The following is a 22,893-nucleotide window of genomic DNA, read 5'->3' as shown; positions in this document are numbered from 1 at the left end:
CAGATTGGTGTGACAATTTACCTGAAGGTTTCTCTTCAGGGGGAATACATTTGCATGTGGATCACTCATTAATTTCCTACACCATATGAATATATATGAAATATTCATATACGCTGCAATTTCTGACGATTTGATTCCAGTGTGACGTCTACCTTCAATCAATCAAATTATTATTTGCGTGACAACCACAAAATTCTGTCCATCAAATCGTCAATAGCCATAAAGGTAGAGGGGCCAACAATTCTCATCTGTCTTAACATATAACATACTATGTAACCAATAAAAATTTTAATTAAAAAGTAACTGTTTACGGTGGCAAAATAAGTACAGTCAGTGTTCCCTTGCTACTTCGCGGTTCACTTATTGCGCATTCACTCCATTGCGGATTTTTTACTCATACATGGTGACATTTGTACATCGGGTTGTACATTGATATTTCAGGGGATTTTCAGAGGTTATTATTTGACCCCACCGCCGCCTTTCCCCAGGATTTAGTTTTTTCCTTCTTCATAAAAATTGTGTACTGTACAAATAATACATTTAAATCCAGTGTACAGCATGCACATGATTCACAATTCACTGTATTCACTATTCAGCAATCAAATAAGCAAACAAATCACTCTACTGTCACTGAAATAAGAGTAGAATTGAATAAATACTCACTAGTTTGTAAAAAATGAACACGGTAATAATAAATACCTTTTGTAAAAAAAAAAAATATATATATATAAATGATAAAGCAGCAAAATACCTGAGAATAACAAGGACCAAGGCTGACTGTCATAAAGTACACAAGTAAAAATATTCAATAGTGACAGCACTACTCAATATGATTAAGTAGAACGGATTCAATAACGAAACGTCAAGTGCCGTCCTGAAGAAAAGTGGAAACGCACACATTTATTATCATAGTTAAATTAATTATGTTTTATTTTTTATTTTTTCATTTCACCTTTATTTAACCATGTTGGTCCCATTGAAATTAAAAACCTTTTTTTCAAGAGAGACCTGTCCAAGACAGGCAGCAGCAAAATAACACAAAGTTAAAGATAAATTATCATCGAGCCACTTTATATTGAACTTTTTTTATGTAAAAAAAAATAAACAATAATAATAATAATAATAATAATAATAAATATTGCAACCAAATTATTTAGAGGGGTTTAAGAACATTTTAGGGAGGCTTCAGCCCCCCTAAAATAGTCCTAACGACGCCATTGCCAGTTAGCATGCAATCCGGCTATGGTTTGGTTTAGCTCGCGGAAGTAACGTGTTCCAGTCAGACAGTCATCAATGTGTACTGTATTTCTTCCGACGTGATCATATTGTCACTTGGATTATGCCGCTTAGCCAATTGGGTGTCTGTATTGTGAATACAGGCACCCTATCTGCTGCGTAACACAGAGTGGAGCACTCTGCAGCTCGATATTTTGCAGTGAAAAAAGACCATGATGATGGTAAGGCACAAATGGTTATCTGGAGGGCCAGATATAATTGGCGGTGATGTTACTGATGTAGTATCCCATTTTAACAGTTATTTTCCTTATTTTAAGATGTCCTGCCTATTTCAGATGTAAAAGATAAGGTTTGTGATTGACTTAAGATTGTAGTTTAAAAGCTGAACACTAAGAAATAAAATCTTAACGCGGGTTACAAATGATCAAACACTCTAAAACAGTTTATTTTTTGGTAAGAACTAAATGGTGTGTCTGCTGTTATCCCATGGCAAATTTTCAGTGAAGACATGAAATATTGTTTTGAGTTGTTTATTGCCACCATTCAATAAGCGAACACCCACTCACCGTGATGCACTGCTGTTGTCCAAACTTAGCTGTTGCCACTGGATCCCCAGCACACCCACAGGCGTACCTTTTTAGCTTCATGTGTTCTTCTTCCTCTTTCTTTCCCATAAGTTGTTCTTGATGCATAATTAATTTACGAGAAAATGCATCCTCACTGTCAATGGTAATGGTTAGGGATGGGCGAGTTCCGATACCAGCTGAAATTTTAGTTCTCGTGCCAGCAGCCGATACCAGTCACCATTATACTAAGGTACTTATTGTGGCCGTTTTATCATCAGAAAATAAATGCCATGCCTGGCTGACAAAAAAAAATTCTAAGTGAACTGTATGCTATCATTCCTCTCATATGCAAATTAAGATGCATTTTCTGAAAGGATATGTATGTTTAGAAGCTTAGTGGGTATTGACCTGGATGTCATTATTTTACACACAACATAAAGTCCCCTTTTGTTTAAAATAAATAAAAACATAGTGCAACATAAACTATTGTAACAGTTATAAGACACTACCAGTAAGGCAGACACTTACAATAATAAGGGTAAACGTCCTAATAACTTCATTAATTGAATGTATTGCACCACACAATGCATTCTGGGCTATGCTGTCATTTGGTAGGTATGTTAAAGCTTGTATGGGCAAAGTGTTGCCATGTTCCATGTTTGTGGATCTCATAAATAAAACAAAACAGTGAATGAATAATTTTCTGTATTGATAGCAAGCATTTTGGCGTTGACAAAAAAACAAACAATTGACTTCATGAAAATCGTTTGAGAAATGAACAAGTAACGACTTATTTTCATTGCACATGTGTTGCCCTTGATGAAAACGTTGCTGAGTTGGGACACTACTGCACGTCATATCACGACAGTTGAAGCATGTTTTTGTAAGTTGTGACATGTTAGTAGCTTGCCAGTCATTGACGTGATAGAGCGCGGGTTAATTAGCATCGTGCTTTATTTCACTCCGATTTTCCCAAGTGAAAGCTAGCCCATGACACTTTATTTACAGGTGAACACAGTGCATGGCGTCAAATTTCGTCTTCTGTTGAAGTCATGTACGTAATTATGGCACTGCCCCGCAGTGTCGAGACCGAGTCACCACAGCTAAATTAAATGATGCCATTAGAACAAGATGACAAACTTGTGTTTCTAAAACTCTGGTTAAATAGTAGGTATTTCTAAATTTTACTTCAAGCACTGTTGTATTCACTTTAATTAATTTTTAATTGCACTTCACTGTAGCCATTAAAAATAATAACGGAATATTTTTATTTATTTATTTATTTATTTATTTATTCACTTAAATTCATTCTATTGTGTGTTGTATACAAAATGTGTATTTTATTAACAAATGGAAAAAAGATCGATAGGTCCTTCTTTATACATTTCTGCCAATGGTTTAATAGAATTTTATGTATCAAAAGTACCAGTACTTGTGGTATCAGTTGCATGGTATCGGTGAGTACTCAAGACTTGAGTACTCGTACTGGTCTGAAAAAAAAGTGGGATCGAACACCCGCTAGTAGTGGTGTATAACACCTTTTGTAGCTCTATAGCTGGATGTATGATCATTAGCCCCTTGCTGTTTAATCACTCTCATCTCTTAACTTGGCATCATCAATCATGAATAATTCTACCAAAGTAATTTTATGATGCCACACCACTCTAATCCTTTCAAAACGTTCTTCTCTGTTCCTCTTCAAGAACTACACCCAGTACATCCCACTGTCCATCTATGACCTCCAGACCTGGATGGGGAGCCCTTCCATTTTTGTCTATGACTGCTCCAATGCTGGAATCATTGTCAAGTCCTTCAAACAGTTTGCCCTGCAGCGAGAACAGGAACTGGAGGTGAGCACATTCACGCACACATGCACACCAAGCCTCAAAATATGTATATTTTCTGTGCGGGGCAATTTTGCTAAACAATTACTTCATTTGAGGATCTTGAAGCAAGGGTTTTATTAAAAGGACACTTGATAGGGATCAACATTGAGTAGCGCACTAATGCTAATGATGATTGCTAACTGTTAAGCATAGGATAATTTTGTTGGTATTTAATAACAGAGGTGGGCATCGTTATTAACTGGAATTGATGGAAGTGGCCACCCATTGGCGTGTGCTTCAGCACTTAGAGTGAATGCTTGATAATGCGAAGCCTTGAAAAAAATGCACAGACTGATGCAGAATTACTTCCGTCGATCGCGGTGAGAACACACGGTCCTTCTCAATCCGTGTATTTTTTGTTATTATCAAGCATTCGCTGAAAGTGCTGAAGCACATGCCCAAAGCTGGCACTTCCGTCAATTATCAATTCCAGTCAATGACGATGCCCACCTCTGTTTAATAATGCTCTTGCACTGAAGGTAATAAATAATTAGTATAGTAATTTCTGGACTATAAACCACTACTTAGTAATTTTTTTGGGGTTGGGGGGCGGGATGGGGGGGGGGGTGATGGAATAATCGATAGGATAATACATTTTAGACACATTACGTCACTTTATGTAAAAATAAAAATTTGATTGATTGGTTGTCACCAAAATTCTTAAGAAATGTGTAGACGTGATAATCATAGTCTGGAAATATTAGAACGAATCCCGCAATATTTTGGATAATATTTGAAAGCGTTATGCATATGATTGTGCATCAGTGCTTCCATCAAGTAATTACATCTTCTAATAAAAAGGAAATGAAAAATAATAATTTTAATCTGTTGTGTGGGTTAATTTAATTCAAATTTGTTGTCTCAAATGTCACTAGAATGTCGCATATACATCGCAGATATGTCGCAAAATGACATGTACGACAACCTCATCGTTTGATAATTCAACATTCGCAACGTTCGGCAATCTGGGATACGACCTATTGGAATGCCTTGCCGAGGTTTCACCTACTTGCACTGAAAGTATTTGGCTGTAGCTGTACTATTACCCGTTAGTGTTAATAGATGTGTTAAAATGGATGTTTACATTAACTACTTCCTTGGTAGTGGAATGACAGCTGCCCCCTTGTGAAATACAATCTAGTGTTGTCACAATACCAACGTTTTGGCTTCGATACTATACCTGAATAAAATACCCTCGATACCGGTACTGAAATGATACCGCGACAAAACTCTAAAACATCAGCAAAAGCAGCAAAATTAAAACTGACAAAAGAACTTCAAATTATTTTGTATTTATTATTAATTCAAAATATTGGGACGTATACATGTTAATTTATGTACATACTGTATATATTTATGTTTATACTGTATGTGTTTTAACATTGCATGCCATATTCTTGAAGTACTGTATTTGACTGCGTTTTAAATATTGGCAATACAGTGGCACTCCAATGACTCAATGTAACGCTGCTTGAGTGTGCGAAAAAACATTTGTTCTTGTTACAAAACGTTTCTAAAACTGAAAATTTAAAACCACACGTGTGTTCTTCATGTGTTTATTGAAAACATGCGTAGGCAATGCCAATGCTGTCGCATGGCGTCCACTCTGCTTGCGCGCTCCCGTGGAGCTTTAATTAGCGCGTCATGCTTCTCAACGAGGAGTGCACATGCAGTGAGCGCTTCAGTGCGTGAAGTCATCTTCCTGCGCCCTTTCGCACACACGCTGATAGAGGTGTGTCGCTTACTTAAGGCGTTTTCCACATATCGGTAGACAGGCGGCCATGCGTGTATGTGTACCTGCCTTTAAAACTGAGTTAGCGCGTATTTATTTTTTTAAGTACCGGTACTAAGAAAAAATTATACCGAGCCGTTTTTGACGCCAAAACATCGAGGTATGGTACTGGTACCGGTATCCCGTGCAACATTAATACAATCAAAGTTGTATAACGTCTCTAAAGCATTTTCTCTTTTTACTTGAGTGATTGCTCTTCACACCCACTCATTCAGGAAGTGTGCAATGTGCTGGGGTCATGAAAGATGAAGATACTTTTTAATCATTCAAGAGGTGATCCAAGCAGGGGGCACTCCCACCTCGCCTACACACTGGATAGGCATCCCTTTCATAGCAGTGTGTGCGCCAACACATTGGTGGTGCCGATAAGCATACAACCATAGCACATACAGCCCTATTTCTGCCTTATGTAGAACAAGAAATGTGTATATATTAACACTTTGCATACTCTGGAAGAGTAACATTTGTAGGCATACTGTAGATGAAGATGTCAACAGAGAGCTGCAGGAACACTATGAAACTTTAGTTGCAGTGGAAGACTTCCTGCGCAGCAACAGCCCTCTGATGTCCTGAGTGCTCTATTATAGGGCCACCTGGTTTGGTTTAAATATCTCATCACTTGCTGTGCACTTAGCCTACATGTTCACTGCATTAGCTGTGGAGCTTTTCTCTGAAACTGCACTCACTGCTCAGACGCACTAGACCGCCTGACCTTTTGTATGGATTGTTTACAGTGGGTTAGGTGTTTTGGTTGTCATCGTTTCCACAAAATGTTTACAGTAATGTGAGTTTCAATGGATGACTTGGTGTGTGTGATTAATAGTAGCAATATTTGTCTCTACCTATTTCTATGAACAACATTTTCTTGAATGTGATTTATTTGTAGAAGCTTTGTTTTACTGTGATGGTGATCATGTGTGGTGTTGCATGTATCCACTCCTTCCCTGTAGAATAGTCTCATTAATTAGTGTCATTTAAAAGAAAAGCATCCCATGCTATTGCATTGGGCTCTGATATTCACAGTAGACGAGAAAGAAAAGAAAGCTGTCATGGTGATTTTCATGGTAATTTGTGAGATTACAATATGCTAATGTGATAATTACACTGGATACTCTGCATTCATCAGCTTCTGCTGGCAATGCTGTTATGTTTACCTTGAGGATTAGTGTGGTACACACGTTCTCCAAATTTTCTTCTAGGCGACGATACAATTCTGAGGTTGACACAACCGGGACCCACACCGACGCATGCCGCTTTGTTCATGATGTTTGTCTTTGGGAACAGTCAAGTCAACAGTTTTCTCATTAAAGAGTGAGACAGAAAAAAGTAATGCAACAGCAAGATTGCCACAATACACGTGTAATCAAACTGCCCACTCATGCCTGGGAGCCTTTTACGGAGAAATTAAAAGTTATTATATTATGTCAAAATGCAATATTTTAAAATTTATGTATCACCATCCGTCCATTCATCCATCCTCTGAATCACTTATTCTCTCTAAGTCGCAGGCGTGCTGGAGACTCTCCCAGCTAACATTGGGTACCTGCAAGGCACCAATAGACAAACACCCATTCAAAAATATGGACAATTTTGAGTGAAGCTACCATGCAGGTTTTTAGAATGCGGGATGAAATGGGAATACCCGGAGAAAACCTGCGCATACGTGGGGAGAACATGCACACCTCACACAGGAAAGCTGGAGCCTTTGAACCCATGACCTCAGAACCGTGAGATGGATGCTCTAACCAGTGGTCGACCGTGACACGCTATCACCATAATATTCATACAACATTGGCAGTATTGTCCAATACACTGATAATTTCTAGTCAGATCTATATTGTGGGTAAATCTGGTATTCTAAAATTAGACACTATTATTTAAAAACTCCGGATTTGCTTTTAAAAATTCATTTTTGTGGTTTGAAGTACAGGATTCAAAACTGTCCACATTCAGTGTGTTACTGCTGCATTTTCAAATTGCTGTGGAGGGTTATTTAACCATTTGAACGACTCTAGAGCTTAGAACATTAAAAACCTAGTGAGATGGTTTGATCAGGTAAAAATGCCGGGGGGGGGGGACTTTAAAATATCTATTTTAAAATAAATCACTACTCTGCCAATTAAGAGCTCAGTGCTTGATGACAGCCATACATAACTTTGCCGGATATTATTACTAATGATTGTGCTTCATTAGTTTCTGTGCTTTGTCACAAATTTTGCTACAGCTCATACACTTGGCACTGCAGAATTGTGAATAAATGCAAGTCAGACTTATGTCCAAGTCAGAAAAGAAAGTTTGTCAGAAAGGTGGCGCAGAGGTCCAGATTCCATATAGTCCCTTGGCTTGTGAAGACGACCTTGGCAGCTTTACGCATGAAAGGGTTATTCAAATAAAGCCCAACACTCCTAAGACCTGCCTGCCTACAGTTTTGTGTCCTGGAAAACCAGTACTCTCACTTGCTCAATGAGTCAAACTGCTCAAATCAGACCACTTTGGGCCTGGCTGAAAAACTTCATGATAGCATTATAGCATTTTAGTTAAGAACTGGGTCAGACCCTACATAATGAGCATGGTCTTTTTGCACCATATGATGAGGTCCTCTCTTTCCAGAAGTCAGATGCCAAATATGCCTCAGTCAGATTATGCAGTTCCTGTTGGGATAAGAAGTGAAAGAGGGTGATCATTTTGCTCTTGTAGACTTCACATCCAGTGATTGCCGGACAACATATGCCATAACCACAAAGTGCTTTAGGGATCCTGTTCCCTAATGTGGCAACTCCAGACAATGGGATTACATCACTAAAAGTGACCCTTCTGACAAAGCACCAAGATGAGCATTTCTGTTTGGTAGAGAACAGCAGTCATGCCAATGAATATTAAACAAGCTCTAATAAGCTGACTCAACATTCTAGTAAAAAAATAAAAATAAAAAATGCTAAAAAGACCTACTGTCCGAGACAGCATCCAAGAGAGGGTTTCTAGAGCTCAGAGGAGGGATGCAGCTTAAGCTCTGTCAGCTCCAGTTAATTACCAGAAATAGACACTGTGATAATCGAGATTTCTTTTGGCCCAGATGGGAGCAAAAAGCTCCAAATTTATTCACATATGATATAAGTTCGATGTGATGTGTTCAAATAAATTAGAAAGAAAAACATTGTCCTGTTGTGTATTTACAGGTGGCCGCCATCAATCCCAGCCATCCACTTGCCCAGATGCCTCTGCCACCTTCCATGAAGAACTGTATCCAGCTGGCTGCCTGCGAGGCCAGCGAGTTGCTCCCAATGAACCCTGACCTCCCTGCTGACCTTTTCACTTCCTGCCTCACAACGCCTATAAAGATTGCCTTGCGGTGGTAAGATTTTTGCGCTTTTGTTTGATGCATCCTTAAAGGTCCCATAGTATGAAAATGCACTTTAGTGGGGTTTTCTATCAATAATATGCATCCCCGGCTTGTCTACAATCCAACCAGGTATGAAAAAAGTCTGTCCGCGACTTCTTAAGCTTTCTCCTCCTTTTTAAAATGTGTGCTTTAAACGGACAGATTAAACTTCCGTGACTTAGTGACGTCAAAAAGACACGGAAGTGCACTCGACCCAGCCCCCTCGGGTCAGTGGCACCACCTCTGGTAAAGGTTTGTCACGCCCACTGAAATTCGAGAAGCTGGCTGCGCCTTTCTTTTTCTCTCCCTGCTCGCAAATGCTCGTGGAGAGGGGAAACGATCATGAAAAAGTGGTTGCTTCCTTCGTCCCAAGTCTTTGAAAAGACTGGATTAATTTTAATTTTGAAGGACATGTACCGACATAATTTCTCAAAGGACTGTTCGTTAGTGAAAGCCTGTTCAGAGCTGGATTTGCAACACGTTTAAACATAATGGATTGCTCTCAACAGTGTGACACGACTGCAAACAGGAAAGATGTAAGCTTAAAATTTTTGATTTAGCCTTCCTTCCTATCCTTTCTAATACGAGATGTGCACCTTCTACCATATTACTGGTGTATTTTTAGTGCCGAAAGTGGGAGTTACATTTGTCGTGTGGAGGTCGTTTGGTTACAAGAGGTCAGATATGATAAAGCAGACGGTGGTTGGATAATATGAAGCGGTTGCGTATTGCGTCAAGATATAATCCGCGGTGGTCAATTTGCCGTGACTGGCAACTCGCCACCTAGTTGACATGACTTTGTGATGCTAACCAGCCGCTAAGTGGTCTCGACGAGACGGCTTGCACGTTGCAAACGCGTAGTGGCCTAAATTTGCACATTTGTGTTATTCATAACCGCTAGTAAATTGCATTTTGGCAATTTGGGGTTAAATTAGTCCTCAAATTAATGACACAGGATTTGTTTTTTCTCCCTCATTTTTTTCTGACACCTTTCAGACATGTCAAGGAAGCTAAAATAGCCTTTTATTTTGAAGTTGGCTAATGTCATGGCGTGATGGCTACCATATGTTTAGGAGTTGTTTATCGTAGTTTTGATTGACATTAAAGTTGCAACCAACATCAACACAACGCTATCCCGAACTCATATTCAATCCATAATTTAGGACACTAAGAAACCGCTAATTAATTATGCCGTCATTGTATGATATGGCAGAAGTCTGCATTTAGCGTAAGTTAGCATTACCAACGAGTACCTGTTTGGTAGCTGTAAATGAGTTTGATAGCTGGTACCTGGCTTACTTTAATTCTTTTTCAATATTCTGGACCAAGGCTACTTTGTAATTCACTCTCCATGTTTAAACGACAGGAATGTAAATCAATTGAACTTTGTCTTCATTTATTTTATAAAACACTTTTGCCCGTTAAAAAGGAAAAACATTCAACTCAAAATGTCAAACATAGCCGATTTTAAGAACACAAGTTTAAGCCATTAATACCTTATTTTACACATCCATATATAAAATAAGAATGTTTCTGCCTCATATTGCATTTAAAGATGTGTTCCTAAATCTTAAATTACTTTCTTTAAATTGAATGGGAAAAACTACTTTACAAAATAAATGAAAGCAACGTTCTATTATATATATATATATATATATTAAAAAAAATAAAAAATAAAATATTTTTTTTTGCTGATCTGAAGAATGGTTCAATCCGTGGCTCAAATCCGTGATACGATCCGAACTGTGACTTTTGTGATTCGTTGCATCACCTAGTATTGGCTATGCACAGAAATAGTCATCTCTGATGGAAATAAAGAAAAAACTGTAAACCAAGCTCAAACATAGCGCTGCAGAGAGGCTGGTCCCTGCAGGGGTGTGTTGAGTCAAAAAGGTAATACGTGATATTCAGGAAATGTGTTCATTAGGGAGGCTTGCGTAATACAGCCACCTGATGGGAATGCATATCAATGGAACATTCAAATATTAGTCTTTCTTGCAGCTCACTGGTTGCATCAGCCAAGCAGAATGTTTGTGTACGCATCAATCTGAGTGGTTTGTACATTCAGCCCCTGGTGTTTGCATCACCTCAGCAATCACTTGAAGAATACCGTATGAGTTTCAATCCAGCCACACACAGAGTGACTTATCTAAACTAGACGGTGCAAATAATTAAATGTGAAACAACATTTTGAAGTACCATTTATTATTTAATTGAATTACAAAAACATGGCATGATTGTCAAGAAAAAACGGGATTGCCCTGGCTGACAATGTATTTCTCAACTGCCGGAGAAAACAGAGAGAAAAGGCTGAGAAAAATGAGAGACTGTTAATACAGCCCGACATATGTTTACACGATCATAAAGGGGCATTTTTTAGTCTTATCACCGGGTATCAAGATGCCGTTATAATGCATTCTTTGCAAATTACTCTCGAGCACATGATAAAATGGAACGCTTCCTGTGGGCCAAGCCAACATGAGAAAAAACATACTGTCTTATTGTCTTGTTTCAATAAATGGCTACTTATATAGATATGTATTGGTATAATTAGGAAATACAAATGTTCATTAAAATTTTATCTTTTACACTTAAAAAATAATAACATTCATTTGCTAAATATAGCAAAGATGTTGCTAAATTGGCATTGCAGACACAAGTTTGCTTGTACTAGTGCCTAGTTCTAGTCTCTACTAGTGCTTGTAGCAATTAGCACTGCTATCTTTGAAGGCTGGAGAAATCAAAAGAAAGTGTCTTTTTTTGTACTTTGTGCACAATCATTTCATCTTGTCATCATTCATCATTTATGCAACTTGGCAGTGCTCAGTGCTCCACTGAGGAGACTGTTTTTTTTGGGCTATTTACGAGCAGGTGTAAATTAGACAAATATTAACTGTGTTTTCTCAGAATACAGTATTTATCAGTTTAATTTAAACTGTCATATAATAATTACGAAGGTCATCTGAGTGCCGTGTTTTTGATGCTGTACTTCGAATGCTCTCATTTATATCAATATTGTTGGAAGTTTTGCTCATGCCATGAATCATCCCATTTCACACAAGTGCACACACACACTCGCACGTGCCTGTGTACATCTTAATAATAGGCGTCAGACGGGTGGTTTTTAACACGTTTGCCATTCAAAGTTCAATCCAGGCTTGAAGCATGAAGCATGTTCTGTAAGTGAGAGTGAGTTACCGTCAAGAAGTGCCCTACAGGTGCCATAAATGTTGAAGAGTTTAAGATCTTCTGCTCTAAATCCACATATAGCTATGACCTTCAGCATAATGAACCATCAGTGTTATGTCATTAATATTGATGTGCCTCACATTGTATTTCACAGAACAAGCTTCGGAATTATATTGACTCAAATGGTCCTCGAAGCTCTCTCGCTCTATAAATGGATGTTGTGGCTTGCAAGGGAGGGACTGTGCCTGTTTAGTCACACAACAATTTCTTTGCTTTCTTTACAGTAGTTACAACGGGCACTGAATTTAGAATTACACATTCAAAATTCACCACATCAACTTGACAACCAACATACTCAACTCAACTTTATTTACAAAGCACTTTAAAATAACCGTCGCTGCATACAAAGTGGTGTACATTGACAAAAAATTTGTCATGCAATAAAGACAGGTAAAACAAGATAACACAAAATAAATTAATAAATATTATAAGTAGGTAAGTAAATAAGTAAATAGATAAAATATAATATATATAATAAATATTTGATTAATCAATTGAATAATGAATAGAAAATTTGATTCAAAAAATATTCAATGACATCCTTATTTTCGGTGTGTCACTGATACAATGTATCAAAACGGTGTCAGGAAAAATTCTGTAAAATGCTTGCGGAAATTATTATAAACTCAAGACAAAATGTGTTAACTGTTATTGGAGAGAATAACAATTCAGTAGAGTAGACTCCTTGTGCTCAAACCCTACTTTTTAGATATTTCGACATAGGCATCCCTGCTAGTTTTAACCACACAGTACCGTTGGCTGCTCCTCATATGGATTTTGCCCTTCTTGCTCTTACTGTATTTTTCTTGTACTTAATTATACATAGCCTTAGAAAATGAGTGTGAGGTATTCAGTATATACAGTATGTGGTGGAGTTTGTGAGTGGGTGAACGAATGCACTGATGTGTTTGCATACCTGGGTTTTAAAAATTTAATGAGGGGCAGCAAGGGATGGATGATGGTAGTACAGAAAGAGAAAGAGATGAGAAACAGGCAGGCTTTGTCTATGCTTTCATTACATTGTTCAGGTGAGCAGAATACCATTACCAATGGATATACATCTTCAATGGTTTTTCCCACTGCTTTGATAGACTGAATGTGATGCAGGATGTGGAAAATGGAGAAGAAAGACACGGAACATAACTAGGGATGTAACGATTCACTCAAGCCTAATTCACTGAAATTTTCGTTTTTAGTTCCCAATTTTCAATTTGATCAGATTTATTTATTTTATTTATTTTATTTATTTTATTTATTTTATTTATTTTATTTATTTTACAAAATTACAATAACTTTTTGTAACTTTCTTTAAAATTTTTAAATGAACTAATAATTTTAACTGCATGACTACATTTTTGTCTTGTCAGTGTTTTGTGGTTAAGGTTAATATTTTGCCCTCGCAACAAGTTCTCAGCTTTGCAGCGAGACTGGATAGTATGAAGAATGAAGCGCCACAAGCTTTGTTGAGGATTCATGTCAATTCTTTTACTTTTGTTACATCACAAAGCCGAAACAGAAGTCCGTTCAACAAATGTAACAATGAGCCCCTCTACGGGAATAATCAAACGCTACATCAACGACACGTATTTTACCGTGGGGTGTAATTCATCTCATACAGCGGCCACAGGCGATAAAACACAGACGATAATTTATTCATTATACAAACGAGGTGCCACTTACAAACCTTAAAACATTAAATTGATTAGGTACAAAGATCTAACCAAGTTTTTACTGCGTCTACAAAGACTAGGGATGGGTACCTTTCACATTTGAACCGGTACCGTTCCAATACTGGGGGTACCTGGGAATCGATACCTGTACTCAACGGTACCAATTTTCAATACTTATGTACTCTCTCTCTCTTTTTTTTTATTTGTAAAATTGCATTTATTAATTGATTTGAGTGGTAGCAAATGTTCATCATTGTTTAATAGTAAAATCTTTTTAAAAATCAATTTAACAATTACCTTTCAATATGTAAAACTTGAAAAATAAAACATATAATACAATTTCATTCAAATCAGCCAGAGAGGAATAGTAAAAATAAAGGTTTAACATTTTACAATTGCTGAACTATAATTAATAAACATAAGTTAATATTACACACAAAAAAGCAAAGTATGAATCCCAGTTCTGTGCAATGAACAGCAGTACATATATAAATTAATAATTGATGCAGTTGTGCATTTGTTTTTCAAGGACGTAAAGCCTGCCGCGCAATGAGCTTGAAGTTTGAACCCACGATGGACACAAATATTTAAAAAATGACAGTTGGAAAAGGATATGACATGAACAAAGAGAATAATTTAATTCAAATTAATCATTTGGATGTACCCAACATGGTCTGTAATGGTCGCTACATTTTGGCCACAATCTTTTGCTATTTTAAATTTGGTCACCAGTCTTCTTTTTCTTGTGGCTTTTCCCTTCAGGGGTCGCCACAGCGAATCAGTTGCATCCATTTAAGCCTGTTCTCTGCATCCTCTGCTTTCACACCAACTACCTTCATGTCCTCTTTAACTACATCCATAAACCTCCTCTTTGGTCTTCCTCAAGACCTTCTGCCTGGCATTTGTAAACTCAGCATCCTTCTGCCAATATACTCACTATCTCTCCTCTGAACATGTCCAAACCATCTCAGTCTGGCCTCTCTGACTTTATCTCCAAAGCCTCTAACATGTGCTGTCCCTCTAATGTACTCATTCCTGATTCTATCCATCCTGGTTACTCCCAAAGATAACCTCAGCATCTTCATCTCAGCCACCTCAAGCTCTGCCTCTTGTCTTTTCCTCAGTGGCACTGTCTCCAGACCAAACAACATTGCTGGTCTCACCACAGTTTTATATACCTTTCCTTTCATTAGAGTTGAAACTCTTATATCACACATCACACCTGACACTTTTCTCCACCCGTTCCAGCCTGCCTGCACACGCTTCATCACTTCTTTTCCACACTCTGCACTGCTCTGGACTGTTGACTCTAAATACTTAAACTCCTCCACCTTCTTGGCTTTTTGTCCCTGTAACCTCACTCCTCCACTTGGGTCCCTCCCATTCACACACAGATACTCCGTCTTGCTACGGCCAACCTTCATTCCCCTCCTTCCCAGGGCAAACCTCCACGCCTCTAGCTTCTCCTCCACCTGTTCCCTCCTCTCATTACAGGTCACAATGTTATTTGCAAACATCATAGTCCATGGAGATTCCTGTCTAACCTAGTCCATTACCATAGCAAACAGGAAAAGGGCTCAGGGCTTGATCCCTGATGTAGTCCCACCTCCACTTTGAACTCCTCCGTCACACCTACAGCACACCTCACCACTGTCTTACAGTCCTCATACATGTCCTACACCACTTGAACATCCTTCTCTGCTACTCCAGACATCCTCATACAAAACCACAGTTCCTCTCTGGGCACCCTGTCATAAGATTTCTCCAGATCTACAAAGACACAATGCAGCTCCTTCTGACCTTCTCTGTACTTCTCTATGAACATCCTCAAAACAAATACTGCATCTGTGGTACTTTTTTTTTGCCATGAAACCATACTGCTGCTCACAAATGTTGAACAACCCAGTCAGAAATTCTACTGCTACCTCTCCTAGACATTTCCATACCTCCAGAGGTATATCATCAGGACCAAGTGCCTTTCCACACTTCATTCTCTTCAATGCCCTTCTCACTTCATCCTTACTAATCTTTGCTACTTCCTGGTCCACAACAGTCACCTCTTCTACTCTTCATTCTCTCTCATTTTCCTCATTCATCAACTCTTCAAAGTACTCTTTCCATCTTCCCATCACACTACTGACATCTATCAACACACTTCCATCCCTATCCTTTATTACCCTAACCCATAGTGTCAAACTCCGGTCCTGCAGGCTTTGGATGTTTCCCTTTTCCAACACAGCTGATATATGATCAGCTCATCTGCAAGCTCTGCATAAGCCTGATAACGATCCTGCTGATTGGAATCAGCTTGTGTCGGAAGAGGGAAACCACCAAAACCTGCAGGACTGCGGCCCTTGAGGACCGGAGTTTGACACCTATGCCCTAACCTGTTGCACATATTTCCCATCTCTGTTTCTTTGCCTTGCCAACCTTTATAGATCAGTCTTTGACTCCTTACTATCCAACCAAGCATACAAGTCATCGTAAGCCCCTTGTTTGGCTTTTGCCACTTCTACTTTCACCCCACGCAGCATTTCCCTGTACTCTGTACCCCTGTCTACTTTCTTCAGTCCTCTGTGTCCCACTTCTTCTTACCTAACCTCTTTCTCTGGATCCACTTCTGCACCTCCTCATTCCACCACCAAGTCTCCTTATTTCCTTTCCTTCCAGATAACACACCAAGGGCTGTCCCACCTGCCTCCCTGATCACATTTGCTGTAGTTGTCCAGTCATCTGGAAGCACCTGCTGACCATTCAGAGCCTGTCTCAACTCCTTCCTAAAAGTCATACAACACTCTTCCTTTTTCAGCTTCCACCATTTCGTGCTCTGCTCTGCCTTTGCCGTCTTTGTCTTCCTCACCACCAGAGTCATCTTACACACTACCATCCTATGCTGTCTGGCTACACTCTCACCGACCACTACTTTGCAGTCGCTGATCTCCTTCAGATTACACCGTCAACACAAGATGTAGTCTACCTGTGTACGCCTTCCTCCACTCTTGTTGGTCACCCTATGTTCCTGCCTCTTCTGGAAAAAAGTATTCACGGCATCCATTTCCATTCTTTTTGCAAAGTCAACCACCATCTGTCCTTCTGCGTTCCTCTCCTGGATACCAAACTTGCCCATCACCTCCTCATCACCTCGGTTTCCTGCACCGACGTGTTCATTGAAGTCTGCACCAATAACAACTCTCTCACTTCTAGGGATGCTCTGCATCATTTTATCAAGGTTCAACCAAAAGTTTGCCTTTTCCTCCAGCTCACATCCTACCTGTGGCGCATACTCACTAACAACATTGATCACACCTTTTCATCACACCTTTTTGATTCCTAGCTTCAGGCTCGTCACTCTATCTGACACTCTTTTTACCTCCAGGACGTTCCTAACAAACTCCTCCTTGACAATAACTCCTACTCCATTTCTCTTCCTATCTACACCATGATAGAGTAACTTGAACCCTGCTCCTAAACGTCCAGCTTTGCTCCCTTTCCACCAGGTCTCCTGAACACGCATGTCCACCTTCCTTCTCTGCATCATGTCAACCAGCTCTCTACCTTTTCCTGTCATAGTTCCAACATTCAAAGTTCCTACTCTCAGTCCTAGACTCTTGGTGTTCCTCTTCTCTTTCCTCCTACGAACACACCTTCCTCCTCTTCTTCGACCAACAGTAGTCCAGTTAACACCGGCACCCTATAGGTCAACAGCACCGATGGCGGTCGTTGTTAACCCGGGCCTTGACCGATTCGGTATGGAAGTCATATATTTGATTCGCATGTTTGATTTGGCCAAAGATATTACGTCGGATGCCCTTCCTGACACAACCCTCTGTATTTATCCGGGCTTGGGACCGGCACAAGAAGACACTGGCTTGTGCCCCCTTGCGGCTACATTAAATTTAGTCACCAGTAGTATATCCAAATTATAATGTCTATATACCTTAACGATGGTGAAGCCGTGTACATTCCAGCATGATTCCATTCGGTGGAGGAAGACCACCGCCGACACCCTCCCTTTGCCGTGTGCTGATTGTGCGGGGATATTGCCAGCTTGAATCGGTGCTCGGAAGTACCAACCCAAATCAGTCCATACCACAAAAAGTACCGTCTTCGGTACCCACCCCTAACAAAGACCCGCTGTCAAGGCATGATCTGTGACTCCTGCACGATCGGCCATCTTAGAACGCTAACTACGGCAATCACAAAACACGTTCACACACGCAAAATAAAACAGACATTGCGAAAGGTACAGGACAGGTGCATGTTTGTTTTTGTTTTTTATTTAAGCAAAGCAGTTCTGTACCCAAGCATATCTTGTATGAATAGAAAATATTTTGACACGTACTGTAATTATAGTTTGCTGTGAGGGTGGGTATGGTTTATTTTTATTGTCTTTAGAACAATGTATGGCCATTATTATAGTGTAACACATTTACAAATGTGTATTTTTTTTTATTTACTTGCAATTGACATATTTGTTTTGTGAATTATTACTTTTGGTTTTGTATTTATTTTAGTTTTACATGCTGAAGTGTTTTGTGTACTGCGCATTTCATGAGCGCAAAGAGAGGAGAGGTGTAACCGAGCAAGCCTCGTTCGAGAAGGGAGTTAAATAATCCTGTCCTGTGTTGAATTCTGTCCTGCCATGTCTGGTTAATTTAGCAGGAAGACGCCAGAAAACATCAACTCGAAACTATTTGTAGCCCGCCTCTGAAAACAACATCTTAGGGTTACAATAGCATAGGGGTTGAGACTGGGTGAGAGCTGGGGGTAATTTAAAACACACACACAGCAGACCTACTGTAAAGTATAACAATGCAGACTCACCGGAAATATAATGGGGTAAAAAGTAAAATATTCATCTTTAAAACGTATAGGATCAAAAGTTACTTAGTTAATTACTTTAAAAATCATAATTTTTTTCTGTATCATTTTACGAACGTGCATTATCGCGCAGGCATATGAGGGTATTTTGTTCTAGTGTTGTTGCCGTAGTTAGCGATCCAAGATGGCCGATCTTCCACGCATGCGCGTCACAGATCGTGCAGCGGTCACAGATAGCGCCTTGACACCCGCACCTACTAGGAACAATACCGGATACCCGCAAAACGTGTCCGTCTTCAAAAAGGGTCAGACTAGAAACAATGAAAAACTTCGCAAAGCATAAAAGTTAACATGCCGTTGCGAATCGGTACTTTTTACATCAATGCATATTTTAAACAGTTTAAATCAATATTAAATCAATTTTTGATCCTTACCCGAGCCATAACTGACTTACAGAAATATAACAGCACAAATCAAAAAATGTTGGGTAGATTGATTGATTGATTGATTGATTTTTAGTAATCTTATAACGTGATTGGCAAGAACCACTGTGTCATCTCAGAATTTCACAAATCCATTTTGCCAAGGTTGTTGTTTGCATTTGATTCAGTTGTATATTATAATTATTGTGGCGGTTGTGGCTTAGGTCGTTCAGTAACCAGAAGGTCGTTCAGTAACCAGAAGGTCGGCTGTTCGATCCCCGCTCTCCCGAAATCATGTGTCATTGTGTTCTTGTGCAAGACACTTTACGCGCATTGCCTCCAGTGCTACTCACACTGGTGTATGAATGGTGCGTATGTTTGGTGGTGGTCAGACGCGCACACTGGCAGCGACGCTTCCGTCAGCCTGCCCTAGGGCAGCTGTGGCTGCTTTTAAGTAGCTTACTGCCACCACAGTGTGAATGTGTGAGTGCATGCATAATGTATCCATTCCATTGTAAAGTGTCTAGAAAAGCGCTATATATTCATCCGATTTATTCTTCTTCTTATTCTTATTCTTATTCTTCTTCTTCTTCTTCTTCTTATTATTATTATTATTATTATCATCATCATCATCTATGGATATACAAAAAAAAATGTTTTGTTTTAGATGAACTATTTCATAAGCATATAAAAATACATTATTATTATTATTATTACTACAAGTTTTGCTGTGCTTTGGTCAATGCCATCTTTTGAATGAAGTGTGTAAATTAAAGATGTTTAATGTATGATTTTAAATCAAATCAACTATTGATGATTTTTTTCCCCCTCATAAAACATTTATGACTTATGCAAAGGCAATGTACAAGTGCTATATAGTTAAATTCTGGTTGGTGCCTTTCAACGTTACTGTTAAAACATGATGGTGTAGACTGTCATTCTCTTTATGTATGTCGTAAACTGTATGTTTACCATAAAGAGAGGAAACAGATGCAATTTTTATATTGATTAAGAAGCCAGACTCTCATAACTATGTTTTAGTCCTTTAAATCATCTGGGGCTTCCCTGACATATACACATCCCTCATTATGTTCTACAAACCTGGCTTTCAGTTCTACGCTTCATTTTACAGAGTAACATAAAACCATTGCAGCAGTTATACATGCTCTCTTGATTTAGATGTCAAATAATCTACAAAGGACACTTGGACTGCATGCACGCAAGTAGTTTCAAGAGATTTTGGAAAGCTTTCTGAGGTTTCCTTCAGAATACATTATTGTACTCACACGTACACAACCACACACATGCACACACTTGCTTTTTTTTTTTTTTTTTTTTTTTTTTTGCATCAGTCACTACAGAACATGCACCTTCTATTTTATTTCTTCTTCATATTAAGGTAGTAAACTAGTTGGGCCTATATTAATTGCACCTTTGCTATTTTTTGCAAGTGGTTCAAATAATTGATGCCTCCAATGGTTCAAAACACGGCGAGTACACGTCACTTTTCTTCAACACAATTATCTTCTTACCAATGAAAAATCACCTCATGTCATTACTTATTCCTTTGATTGTAAGTTCAGTCTGGGCGCGTCAATCTCGTGCATGGACTCTAGGAGTCCTTCTGCATGTGGAGCGCGCGCGAGTGCCCATCTCTGCAACACGCAGTTCTTTCTCTGCTGAATTGAAATGTATTAATGAGGGGAGCCGCTTCAATTGGCCGGAAGTCGGCTGTGTTCCCTTCAACAACGGCACAAACACATTCGGCTATCTGTGCTAGTCTGGTAAAATACCAAAAGAAAGAAAACTCAGCACAAACGGCAGTCTAAGCCGTTATATAAGCCATATACCAGTATGAAGAAATGTTTTGATCAAAATCTATTAAGAAATATTGTTATTTAAATGTTTTGAACAGCTTAGCTGTATGTTTTTAAATAGTGAACTTGAAAATAACATTTTAGCATTAATGAAGACCTAGTTACCACATATCCATTCCTAAACAGAAAAGAAAATCGCTTTAGTTATCAAATATTGTGCTCAGTTAATTTTTTCAAAGAATCCCAGTGAGTAAATCAAATTCAGGTATGCAAAGGTGAACTCTGATAGAAGTTCCTCATTCCTATTCCATGCGACACACGAATTCAGACTGCTTTTTAACTCAGAAATAAAAGCTGCAATGTTGCCTTTAGTGCTTCCTTTTTTTCTTCGCCATTCACCAACACTGATTTCATGTCTACTTTTTGTAGGTTTTGTATGCAGAAGAGTGCTAAGTTGGTGCCAGGGGTGACGTTAGACCTCATCGAGAAGTAAGTGCTATTCTTAAAGCCACTGCATCTTGTCAAACATACACAATTTCTGTTGCAAGTGTCTAACCCCTTTGGAATTTCTTGGATGTTTGCAAATATTGGTCATTAAATGTGATCTGATCATCTAAGTCGCAACAACACACAGAAACAATCTACTTCGAGTAATACAACAAACAATTGTTGGCTTTTAATTCTTTAAATTAAACTTTTAAAAGAGGGGTGACCACCCTTTTTCAGCTTGCCTGCCACTTATAAAATGATTAAGTCATAAAGAAATACCTACAATAAAAACAAAAACGATATGTATAAATATATTGAGTATTTTTTATATTTACAACACAAGTTGGTAACTGGCATAACAGTCGCTGGCGCTGTTGAATGCACGTTTGTTGACCCATGCATCAGACAAGATCATAGTTAGATTGGTTCTCCAGTACATAAATTGACAAATGTTATTGGTTGGATTAGTTGGACCCCCCCCCACACACACACACACACCCCCACCGCTGATCTGCAACTACTGGAATTGGTGGGTTGAGGTTGCGGGGGCCAAAGGAGATTCAACCACTTCTAATTTTTACAACCTGTTACATTTAGTGTATGTTGAGTTCAGTAAAAGTCATGGAAATATATTTTGTGTGGTTTTCATACTTTCCCTTTCAACTGCGGCATACACATGCACAGAATGCACAAAATCAATAGCGAACATTAGGGCCCAAGCAATTAATTAGTTCTTTTAAAATCAGCCATTTCCCCCCTTGATTCTTCAGTGTTGTAAAGTTAAACAAATACTAAAGGATAAAGTATTGTAAAACAAATTAAGTGTTCTGCCTAGAAGTGGTAGGAACCAACAAATATGCTGTTTTTGTTGTAGTTTGGGTTTGGTTTGTCTTTTGTCTATCATGGTCTGTTTTGTTTGGTTGGGTCTCAGTTGTCATGTGTCCGTGTTGTCATTGTGCTTGTCATAGGGGTCCCCTTATGTCTTCTAATCAGCACCCTCTGCCCCTTGTGTCATGTCCAGGTGTTTGTCATTGTTTCGTTAGTTTGCTCCTATTTAGGCCACGTCCAGACAAAAGCAAAGCCGGCTTCGTTCCTCAAACAGATCTTGTACACACAGAAGCATTTCAAGACTTGCGTGTGTCCAAAAGAATATGCTGAGGATGTTTAACGGCTGTAATGTATATGCCAAGTCAAGAGTGGCGCTGTAGCGCAGCCACAGGGAGTTAATGGAAAGCGTAGAAGAAGAATCAGCGAAGAAGACAGACACTTAAAAAAAATAATAAACGTTATTGCGATCTACAGAACAAACATAGCTTTGCATGTAGAAGAAGTGACAATGGCGGGTGATTCAAGTACAACACCACTTGTTGAACGTGGGAATAAAGAAGCAAAATATTTTGCTGAAAAATACAAGCTAAGGAGGTTGCGCAAAACAACTACGACACGGCTATCCGCCATTATTGTTGACAGACTGACGGTTTGCGTGCAGTAACGCGATAATTGGCGCATACGTCATCGATCTGCGACAATGCATCGTCATCGAGCTGAATAAAGTGTCCAGACGGA

General features: G+C 39.0%; 1 protein-coding gene across 4 annotated transcripts in view; it reads left to right on the top strand.

Annotated features, from left to right (window-relative positions):
- Positions 1 to 22,893, top strand: part of rptor (regulatory associated protein of MTOR, complex 1) — a 166,320-nt gene that overhangs the window by 45,454 nt on the left and 97,973 nt on the right. For all 4 annotated transcript variants that reach the window (XM_086083497.1, XM_086083496.1, XM_086083494.1 and 1 more), the window contains exons 6-8: positions 3,506 to 3,652; positions 8,657 to 8,832; positions 21,268 to 21,327. In XM_086083497.1, the coding sequence (XP_085939623.1) occupies positions 3,506 to 3,652; positions 8,657 to 8,832; positions 21,268 to 21,327 (383 nt within the window). The remainder of the gene's footprint in view (positions 1 to 3,505; positions 3,653 to 8,656; positions 8,833 to 21,267; positions 21,328 to 22,893) is intronic.

This window comes from Leptonotus elevatus, chromosome 8, assembly GCF_054856555.1.
Source record: "Leptonotus elevatus isolate MCC_2025b chromosome 8, RoL_Lele_1.0, whole genome shotgun sequence".
Taxonomy (NCBI): domain Eukaryota; kingdom Metazoa; phylum Chordata; class Actinopteri; order Syngnathiformes; family Syngnathidae; genus Leptonotus; species Leptonotus elevatus.
This window is presented reverse-complemented; position numbering and strand designations above follow the sequence as displayed.